The sequence below is a fragment of the Tribolium madens genome, unplaced genomic scaffold, assembly GCF_015345945.1.
Source record: "Tribolium madens isolate multiple individuals breed KSU strain unplaced genomic scaffold, Tmad_KSU_1.1 Scaffold_91;HRSCAF=231;Tcas5.2_LG7, whole genome shotgun sequence".
Classification (NCBI taxonomy): domain Eukaryota; kingdom Metazoa; phylum Arthropoda; class Insecta; order Coleoptera; family Tenebrionidae; genus Tribolium; species Tribolium madens.
Genome location: NW_025401063.1, coordinates 2996708 through 3008181, shown reverse-complemented (window position 1 = coordinate 3008181; position 11474 = coordinate 2996708). Strand labels below are relative to the sequence as shown.

At 31.2% G+C, this 11474-nt stretch overlaps 1 protein-coding gene across 1 annotated transcript in view; it reads right to left on the bottom strand.

Moving 5' to 3' along the window:
• Positions 1 to 11474, bottom strand: part of LOC123011737 (Down syndrome cell adhesion molecule-like protein Dscam2) — a 197288-nt gene that overhangs the window by 30765 nt on the left and 155049 nt on the right. The window contains exons 11-15 of the mRNA XM_044409329.1: positions 10709 to 10882; positions 10232 to 10660; positions 5385 to 5552; positions 4902 to 5164; positions 2037 to 2247 (exon numbers count right to left, since the gene is read on the bottom strand). Coding sequence (XP_044265264.1) covers positions 2037 to 2247; positions 4902 to 5164; positions 5385 to 5552; positions 10232 to 10660; positions 10709 to 10882 — 1245 coding nt within the window. The remainder of the gene's footprint in view (positions 1 to 2036; positions 2248 to 4901; positions 5165 to 5384; positions 5553 to 10231; positions 10661 to 10708; positions 10883 to 11474) is intronic.

The window sequence follows — 11474 nt, the reverse complement described above, 5'->3', positions numbered from 1 at the left end:
CCCCCCAAAATTAATTCCTGGATCCGCCCCTGTTTGTCGCAATAGCGTTTCAGACTAACTAGTTGGAGAGCAGGTAAAATCTCGAAAAACCCTTATTTAGGAAGTTGCTCCGGACCCGAAAAATGTCTTTTTGTGAAAATTACTTGATTTTAATAAACAAGCTTGCTCCAATTATTAAATTACAAATACATAAATTTATTTAAGATATGTATTTTGCAAGTATACAGTATGTTCCCGGATTGAGTTTACAAGAAGAAAACAATTTTTACCTTTGATTTTACGCCAAGACTGCAAAGAAAAAACATTTTAGCTTGACTTGACTTTTAAGGTTCTTTATCTACAGCTTTCAAAAATCAAAATTGTAGAACTAGTTTTAAATGCCAGAATTTGAACTGAACTTAATAATACATTTTATACTAGCCAGTCAACAGAAAACAAATTTTTACCTTTGATTTTACGCCCTAAAAGTAAAGGAAATACTTTTTTTCTACAGCAGATGTTAAACTATTTCTTTAAAAACTCTTTTGAGTAGATAAAGTAACACGTTAACAGCAAGGGTTGTTTTTGCTTTATCTGAAACGAGCAAATCTGTGGAAAGTGGAAAGGAAAGTTAATTTTCCGTCAATTCCATCGATGTGATGGAATTTAAAACGCAGAAAAAAAATTACACTACTTTACACGATTTTTATACCTTAGCTGAAAGTTAATTTCTTATAGATTTTGAGGCACTGAGTTCAACTGAAACTATTTAAAAAAGTCCACCACGTTACGTTTAAGAAATATGTAATTAACAAAAATACAAAAACCGCCAAAGAACAAGTTAAAAATGAGTTATTTTACTCGGTTCTACTATACTTTTTGGATCAGTTTTTTTTTATAACAATAAATTTATAAAATAAATTTTAAATCGGAGGCAGAACGCTGGAAAATTATAGTCTGTAACAAAAAAAGTGTGACGTGATGGAAAAATTTAACAATTATTTTTGTTTAATTAAAGGTAAGTTAACATATAAATAATAATTTGATTATTGTTTGTAGACTATAGTGTTATTAGTTATTACAAACTCAAAATCAAGAGAAAAATTACATTTTCTTTCCAGTGAGTGAAAATAATGAACTTTTAAAATTAATTTAAAAAATGTTTTTCTTTTGCAGTGTTAGCGTAAGTAATAAAAGTAAAAAAGTAAAAAGTAAATAAGTAAAAGTAAATAATAAAAATAAATATAAAAAAACAGAAGGAACTAGCTATTTGTTAATAAAATTAAAAGTAAATCACAAAAATTTTGTTAAGGTAATAAAGTACATGGGCATGCATTTTTTTCTCTAAAATTTGCTTAGTAATCAGAATCACCATTTAATAATCTATACTCATTGAAGAAATTTTCAGAAAAAGACCGTTTTGAAGAAACGTGTATCCGGACCAATTCCTAAATAAGGGTCTTTCGACATACAGGGTGCGCCAAAACTCGCGCCCCAGAGAAAAATGCCATATAAGGTAAGATACCAGGAACATGGAAAAAATTWAAAAAAAAAATTATCTATAAAAATTTCTAAGTTATGAAGGTTTAAAGTTTGCATTTTGACTCAATTTATTTCTGTTGGAAAAATAATTTTCCAAGTTTTTTTGGTATAGGCTATTAAAAAAGAAAACAAGGAAGCTGTATCCTAAATTGTAACTCTGTTCAATGTTATTTGTGGCTTTTATTGGCAAAATTTTTGTCCCTTTACTATATAATTGTAAAAAAACATATACAAGATCATCAKTATCATTAAATAGATATAAAAAATGTCAAATGTCAAWWAATAAATRTCAAATTTTTTTGMCAGATAGAATTTTTTAAACATTTTTTTCATGTTCCTGGTATCTTACCTTACTTGAAAATTTTCTCTGGGGCGCGAGTYCTGGCGCACCCTGTATTACCWGCTCCCCAACTAGTTAGTCGGAAACACTATTGCAACAAAACGCAGTGTGAGCGGAAAGTTAGATTGGTGAATAGTTTTTTCCCCGGGTGTACGAAAATCGGGGGATTCCCTACCGAACCATTCGCCGGCCGAGTGATAAGTAACTTTATATCCTTGGATAATTCCGTTTCGGCCTTCCGGCAACGGCGGTTCCCATGATATGTGTAAACTTTGAGCACTTAATACCGAACACTGCACGTTCTGTGGGGGCAAACTTGGGGCGTCTTCCAGAGTTCGGGCGGTTACGGGGTCGCTGGCGGGCCCCGAGCCCCGACTGTTGTAAGCCTATAAGTAACACAAACCAACGCTGATAAATTACTGGATAACAGGGAAACTTTCGTAAAGTCTGTTTTTTTTAAACAGAAACCACCAGGTCAAAATTTTTGGAAAAAATTGTTAGCATCTTATCACAAGGTGACTCTTTTAGGGCCTACATTAGAAACTTTTTATTTTCTAATGCAGACAGGAAATTGTAATTTTGTACACAACCCAAATCAACCAGTCTGAGTTCAATTAAATTATTTTCAAAATGGCTGAACTTCCGAGAAATTAGCGCCAACTTTGAAATTTTAAATGGTAACCACTTATTTTTATTGCAATTTTGAATTCTCCTCTCCAAACTGAGTAAAATGTAGTTGTTAGTACTTATCTGTCATAGTTTATGACATATGTCATTTTTTTGCTCAAAATTATCATTTGCACAGGTTTATTAAAAACATCACAGCTCTTGAACCGTTTGCGATAAGTGAATAATTTTTCTTGCATTCGATAACCAAAGGTTCGAAGAGTTTTCTAAAATTTTCAAAATTGTCAACTGTCTAATATGTTTTTTTGAAAATGATAATTAACACCCTATAATTGATCCTATTTTTTCAACGGCAATCGAAAGTACATCGATTTGTAGAACGACTTTTATCAACATGTCCTAAAAAAGTGAAAAAGTGTTTTTGTTTTTTGTTTTTATAGTTAATCACGTAGGCTTTGGAAAATGATCAATACGTATTAAAGATTTTGTCTACACAACACCAATTCGGAATTACAAAGAATTGGGGCAAGGATTAAGGCGATATTTAATAATTTTCAACCAAATGAAATAATGAAAGCCACTCAATTAGTTCACCATCGAGTTTTGGACTGTTTGAAAATGGTAAACATATCGAACATTTGTATTAATTATGGCATATTTTTATTGTATTTTTCCAAAACCTACGTGATTAATTATAAAAATAAAAACAAAAACATGTTTTTCGTGATTATGTCAAAAAGTGCAAGAGATAGGTGCAGGACATGTTGATAAAAKTCCTTCTGCAAATTGATGTACTTTTGATTGCYGTTGAGAAAATAAAGTCATTTCATTTGAAAAAACTGAGTTATAGCTGTTTCATTTTCAAAAAATCATACTAGCCTTGAAATTTGACAGTTGACAATTTTAAAGATTCTAGAAAACTCTTCAAACCTTTGGTTATTAAATGCAAAAAAATATTCACTTATCGCAAAGGGTTCAAGAGCTGTGATGTTTTGAATAAACCCCWGCAAATGAAAATTTTGATCAAAAAATTGACATATGTCAAAAACTATGACAGATAAGTACTAACAACAAGGTACAGTTTACTCAGTTTAAAGAGGACAATTCAAAAATACAATAAAAATAAGTGGTTACCACTTAAAATTTCAAAGYTGGCGCCAATTTCTCGCAGTTTCGAAAGTTCAGCCATTTTGAAAATAATTTAGTTGAACTCAGACTGGTCGATTTRGGTTGTGTACAAAATTTCAAATTCCTATCTGCATTAGAAATTAAAAAGTTTCTAATGTCGGCCCTAAAAGAATCACCTTGTATAGAATTTTTGTAATTTTTTTTATGTTGCTGATACCTTATTTTTCTTGGCATTTTTTAATGTCTTTTATTATGTCTGTATATTATATTTGACACTTCTGTTTTTTTTTTTCAAAAAAAGGCTTGAAAATTAAATCTGAATTTATTTTTATGCTTATCAGAAAGTCTTCTATCATCATTCGAGAGTTGGTTCGACACTTTTGAATCACCCTCTATAAGGGAGCTGCACCTCTTGAAAGGGTTTTTAGTGGGTTTTTTTTCCCATATTTCAAAAACAATTATAAAAAAATACAAAATTTGTTACAGTTGATAATCTACAAAGATTCAAGGATCAAATATTGAATCAAGTTTTTAATCAGGAGTTCCTAAACTGGAGAGGTAAAAAAATAATTTTAATTCTGTTTACGGTCCGAAACAAAAATTTCAAATTAATTTTGTTTAAAACGGTAAATTGTATCGAAACAACGCAAGAGATCTTTTTTTTAGGAGAAACTATAGAATTTAGGATTTTATTGTACTATTGATCGGTACTTTTTACCCTATAGTTTACGACTCCCCTGATTAGAAAAATCAACAACATTTTAATCTTCGAATTGGTGTAGGTGTATAAAGGTTATCAACTGCACCAAATTTTGTAAATTTATCTAAAATGCTTTCTGAAATATTGAGAAAAATTTATTCAAAAATGTGTTGCTCTCTTCAGTATACACAGTATTTTTCTATTTTCTATCACCTGTATCAATTTGTAACGATAAAAATGGAACACTCTATATAATATATCATTTGGCAAATTTTTTGTTAAATTTTTAGAACAAATTCAGAGACTAAAATTATTTTTTATATTGACATATCAAATATTCCGACATTGCCGCACCATAGAAGTTATTCACGTCAAAATACATTAAGTTAGTGAAGTTAGTGAAATGACCAAGTAAAAATTTTGGTAAAAAAATTTGTAAAAGCTATCTCTAGAGCTACAAATTTGATAACTTTTGGTTTCTGTTAAAAATTTATGGTCATGTTTTCAAAATTTCAACTGCTAACTCTTTATTAAAATTACCATGGATTAAAATTAACACTGTTTAACATTAAAAAAAAACAATACCTGCACTATGATCCCATAGGTGGTGTACTTGGACAGTCCTTGCAGCACCGCTTCGCCCCCATAATGGGGCCGCACCTCCACACTCTTAAACGTGTACGACTGCGCGACATTGTTGGAATCTTCCGTTGAAACTTCCTGGTACCCCACGTGATACCCTAAGAGATTACCATTCCAAGTTTCCCGGTTCGGGGGTTCCCAAGTGACCACCAATTCAGTTGAACTCTTCGCCTCGGCTCTTATATCAACAGGAGCCCCGCTCGGCACTAAATTAAGATTTAATCGGTTTGGTTCGGTTGATTAAATCAAAGCAAATGATGTTTGCTCTCCCGGGTCAATCCCTCCGCAAAAGTATTTATTTTTTGATCACCTCGCGCAATAAATCATTTCGACGACAATTATTTGGAGGGATTAACAGGGATGTGTGTGTTTCTTGGTCAAACGTGCGGATAATTGGTAATTGGATTCGTGCTGGGATTAAATTACCTTCTTCCAGGGTGCTCACTTGGACTACTTGGCTCGGATCGCTTAAACCCAAGCGGTTTTCCGCTAAAATCCGGAGATGATATACTTGCGAGGGGCGCAGGTTTTGCAAAGTGGTGGTGATTTGCGAGCCTGGAACTGTTACTTTCGCCGGCTGGTTGGGCCACGCTTCTGCAAATAATCAGTTTTAGGGCGTTTTGTGTCAGAAACAACCCGAAAACGCGCTTTTTCTCATTTTACTTTAATATCACATTTTATTTTGTTATTTGATTATTTTTTATGAGTGAGTTTTACTCTCCTTTTTTTAATCTTATCGCAAGTTTCGGGTATTTCGATCTGTGTCCTTTTAGACAACAGATCTACAAATGAACCTCAAATGCGGGTCTAAATTGAAGTGGACTAAGATTTTGTCATAAAGTTTTCAAAAAAAAGATTTGAATTTTCCAAAATCTTAAATAAGTTGTTACTATTCTGGATCTATGCTTGTTATATCTTCTTTTTGAGAGCTGAAACACGCTTCTGGAAATTTATTTCAGTTTCCATTATAATTCAGGTGTGTTCAGGCCAACTTCGCTACGAAACAACTAACACCATATTTGAAATAGACACAATAGCTGAAATATTGAGCTAGTTATGTGAGGAAACTGGAAACTAGTTGTTGCAAACTTGAATTTTCGTGTTTGTCTCATTTATTAAATATGAAACGCGTTTGCAATATTTAATAAATAGTTGGTAAAAATGATTTTCTTTCAACTCTAATTGTGTTTTTTGTATTTATTTTTGTCAGTTTTTGCATTGAAGAAGATTAATGTTTATACAAAATGAACAAAAAGTATGGAACTGAGCGTCTTTTTTCATTTGCTTTAAAATATAAGAATCAATAAACATTGAAGTGCTAAAAATGTGATTATAAAGTTTTGTTTGAATTGAATAAAATGTAGAGATGTATTTAGTTGTAATCCTTATATTATAGTCTTCGTAAAAAAAAGGTTTTATAGTGGGTTGCAATTTAAAAAAAATACAAATTTTGCAGCACATAACAACAAAAATATTCTTGAAAATGTCTCATTTTTATAGTACTTTATCATTAGACTACTAGTAAGCAAAAAACGTTTGGTTTCATATTTTCTGTTTACCTGGTATATAGTGTTTTAGGAAAACTAAAGTCAAAAACAACTACAAAAAATTTACCTAAGTAGGTATAAAAAATTTCACAGAACTCAAAAAATGAAATTATTTTAGCGGAAAAATGTTAGAAAATCTATTTTGCAATATGAAATTACTTTTTTAACTAGTTTCATCTGTAACGTGAATGTTTAAAATTTGTATGCAAATGAACCAATAAAATCACAATTGGAAATTTTTATATTGAAGACAATAATAGTTTTTTGATTTTTTTTATTATTCTTTATTTTTTATGTTATTATTTATAGTTTAGAATGATAAAAATAAAAGAATTAAGTCCGAAACAAGCTTGTACTAAAATCTCTAAGACAGACTGCGTTTTTTTTTAAACCTCTGTGTGAAAAAGTAGGGTATATCCGTTTAAGACGGCTATTAAATTTTTATTAGTGTTATTTTTAGATGGAGCAATTATTGAAAATCTAAAAAAATTGCACAATTTTTATCTCAATATCAAATAAAAACCAACTAAAAAATACAGGGTGAGTTGAAAAAGCTTTAAATTGTAAAATTTAAAAAAATGTTTAGAACATTGATAGATACTAATCTAGTGCATCACCTAAAATTATTTTTAACCTTACAGCATGTCTCATACAAACTTGTGTTTTTTTAAACGAATCACCGTATGTTTCTTTGCATTTTTAGATGTAGCCTTTTAAAACAATGTTTTTTTAACCTTTTATTAGTCGATTTTGCTTAGTTTTAAAAATAAGACGTTTTTTTTTTTGACGAAAACACGCACGTTTTTTGAATTTATTACACAAAAACTAAGACAGCTAGAACAATTTTTTTTACTTCTCCAAAGAAGGAAGTACACAATTTAAAGCTGTAGCAATTTTTTTGTGTTTTGCATTTGTAAAGATTATAAATTAAAAAGTTTGTTGAAAGTTAAATAACTTAAAAAATTTTAATGGAACACCCCATTTTTTATTTTTGCATCTAATAGATTGATAAATTGCCTATCTAAAAAAATAAACTTTTAATGTCCAGAATTGATAAATGAAAAGTTATTTAACAATCAATATTAATTGTAGCAACAATGCCTATCAATATCTGAGCATTGTTGATACTATGTAAACCATAGTAATTCTTCCACGGATCACTTATCCGTTGATTTATCCAGAGATTGTAAAAGTCGTTATAAATACTGAAATTCGAATTATTTTATTGTAAAAATAAAGAATAATAGATTCAGTTTAACACAAATGTGATTATTAAGTGATATTTTTTCCATCTCTTGTGCAACTGTGCACTTTTTGGCTACTGAAACAATAATCATTATTTTTTTTAAGTTTAACGTTAAATATCTTTTTAGTTATTGGTTATAAACACCCAAAAAAATTAAATAAACTTTTAAATGCAAAAACAATAAATAGGGTGTTCCATTTAATTTTTTTAAGTTATTGAACATGATCGAATTACCCAAGTCGTGAGTCGGATGCATTCGAGTGGTTTCACGGCTTATTTTAGAAGAATCGTCAATTATAAAATTGCAAGTGCTTTGAAGTCGAATGAGAAGATTCAGTCGAAAAATTTGGCACTTGAAAATGTCTCAATGGGAATTTATGTCCTTTATATTGGACTGTCTTGCAGTTTTGTGGCTTTTGTCGTTGAAATTATTTTGTATAAACATAAATCTAGTGTGGAAATAAAATAAGGTTTGTAATTTTGTATTTAATTAATTAAAACTGTCACGCTTTTTGTTCCATCAAAACTGAAACTTAAATTCGACAATTTGAGAAAGAGACATCATTTCAGGTTTTTGTCACCGGTTTGTTTGTCATTTCTTGTATAAACTTAACTCTTTTTTATATTTATTAATGTGCATCAAGTAGGTTGTAAATGCATCTTTAATTTAAAGGCGAATTCACACAAAAAGTGTCATTAATGTCATTCAGAACAAATTTAATCACATCAATAATGACAAAAATCTTTATACAGGGTGTTCTACGTAATTTTACGAGGCCTGCGCCTGTAAGATGCAATCAATAATACATATTCCGATACGAACTCGATTACAAATTTTGAAAAATTGAATAATTTTCTCTAATTTGTTCACCCTTTAAAAAATTACAACGTTTTTAGTTGGTTAGTGATTAGGATAGATAAACTAGAATCATATTCATGCCGACTCTGGATAGAACAAATGATAATTGTTTCTGAAAAACTGCAGTTTATGACTATTAATGAAACAGTGATTAGTTTGACAACTACTGTCATGNACTTTTACCAAATGCCTTCATTTTTTTATCTTTGCAAATGAAACACACTAAAAAAAATGTTACAACCTTATAGTTTGTACCTTCTTCTTTACGGCAGAAAAAAAAATTTCTAGTTGTCATAGTTTTTGTGTGATAAATTTTTAAAAAGTGCATGTTTTCGTCAAAATATCGTCTTATTTTTAAAACTAAGCAAAATCGACCAATGAAAGTTTATCTTTAAAACATTGTCATAAAAATGTACATCCAAACACGCTAAAAAACATATGATGTTTAAAAAAACACAAATTTGTATTGTAACTTAGTTTTGAGACACGCAGTTTAGTTGAAAATAATTTTAGACTAGTATCTAYCAATGATCTACACATTTTTTTAAAATTGTATTATTTAAAGGTCACTTATGGACTTTTTCAACTCGCTGGGACACCCTGTATGTATTTTAATTAATCTGAAAAAAAATGCAATTACGTTGGATTGTTGGAATTACTGGAATTTTGGTGGAATTTTTTGGAATTASTGGAATTACGGTGGAATTTTTTTGGAATTGGAATTCATTGTACACATTTTTTTCAAGTTAACAGCTCCTCGAATTTTTACTAGAAGCTTCCATTTTTGTTTGAACAGATTGCAAATAAATGTTTCAAAAAACGAATAATCTTCGATATCTCCGAAACCGTCACTTTGCGGACCCATGTTTTTTAAAACTTTTTTGTTTGTTTTGGTCCATACTATTACTTTTTGAAATATTTTACAATCTTTTTTAACACCTTGTACATATTGCATTTGCTTAAGTTGGCGTGACTTTATGTAATTTATTGTGTTTTCACTCAAATCTTTTTTATTATTTGTAAAACTAGGGTTCAAGTTGGTAAACAGGAAAAAAGCACGTTAATACAGGGTGTTTTCTTAATATTGCAAAAAATTGCAATCACATATTTTACATATCCAATAAAGGATAGTCCTAAAAAGCTTCGTTATGGATATACAGGGTGATAAAGTTTCTAGATAAAATTTAAAATCCATTCATTTCTCCGAGTTATTTTCACAAAATTTTACAGAAATAGTGAACTTTTAAAAACGCTTTTTTCGGGCAATTACTTTTACCAGTGGCGTGCGTCCGAGTACGTCATTGCATACTTTTATTTTCTTTATTAGTGCTATTTTTAGATGTAACAATTATGAAAAATGCAAATTTGAATCTTAATTTCAAACTAAAAAAAATGTATTTTTGTTTGTTTTTAAAATTCCACTATGCTTGATAACTGAAAAAATATTTTGACGCTCCCATGAAAAAAAAATACCGAAAAGTTAAAAATCGCAAACTAGACAAGATGTATTTCCGGTTATGCCCCTCATCCCTCTCGTAATCATCCCCAAACCCGTCATTTGAGCCTGGTCCATTAGSGATGTTTATCATCTCGACGATAATAGCAAAAGGGGTGTAATTACCTGATCCCGGTTTGTACTGGACAATGTAGTTAGTGATGGGGCTATTTCCGGCATACGGCTGCGTCCAAGATATCCCGATCGATCTGGATAACTGGTCCATTACCCTGACGTTCCTCGGCGGCTCTGGAATCTCCTGGACAATGAGTTGAATATTCATGTCATCGCTCCCATAGGCGTTGCTCGCCGAACACGTGAAAATCCCCGTGTCCTGTCTGATGGTCCTCTCGATGCTCAACTCGGAGACCATTCCTTCGGCGAGCTGCTGCGCCCTCACGGAATACCGCTGGTCGCCGTCGTTGGATATGTGTTGGCCCCCCAGCTTCCAGGTGATCTCCATGGGGGTGTCGCCGAGGGCAGAGCACTGCAAGTGGGCCTGCTCGCCCTTCACCACCTGCAGTTGCTTCGCTTTCTGCAGGAAATGCGCGGGGGCTGGACCCAATTGTTAACAAAGTTTCAAAAAAATGTTGGGGGGTTTACCGTTAACTTTGAGGAAAATGACCTTGCTGACGCCGGCTCCGATGTTGTTTTTTGCCTCGCAGAGGTATTGCCCTTCGTTGTCTTTTGATATGTGGAGGAAGTTTAACGAACCGTTGGCGAATTGCTGCACGTTGGGCTCGAAGAGGAAGTCTTTGTATTCGCCAGGTTGCTCGCCTAATTAATCATGGGATTACAGAGCGAGGCGGAAAGGGTTTCATTTCTGTTCAAACTTTTTCTCGAGACAGAAATAAAACTTTTTATCGAGATTTGTATACAATTTTATTCACAAATAAATTTTCGTGAGATATTAAAAAAAAAATGTTAAAAAGTAAAAAAGGTTTAAGAGTGGGATTGTGAAACGAGGACAGTAAGAGGAAGTCTTTGTATTTTCAGGTTGCTCGACTAGTTAATCATAGAATATTACTAGAATTCGGACTTTTTGGCCCACAAAAGGACAAAAATAAGCTTAATATTTAAGCAAAATATGCAAAAAAGCAGAAAAACTAAAAATATACCTAAAAATTTACTTATAATTTTTTWAAAAAAAACTTCAGTGCCATTCAAAACAAAATTTATTTCCTAATAAAAAAAGTCTCAAATAATAAATGTTTAACAAAAAAAAAAGTTAAAAATAATACACACATAATAAACGTATTCACATATAATCACATATAAATATACGTATACCGGGGGTTTCAATATTCGCGTTCCAAAGTAAGATAAAATACCAGAAAGATGAAAAAAATATTTAAAAAACTCTATTTGT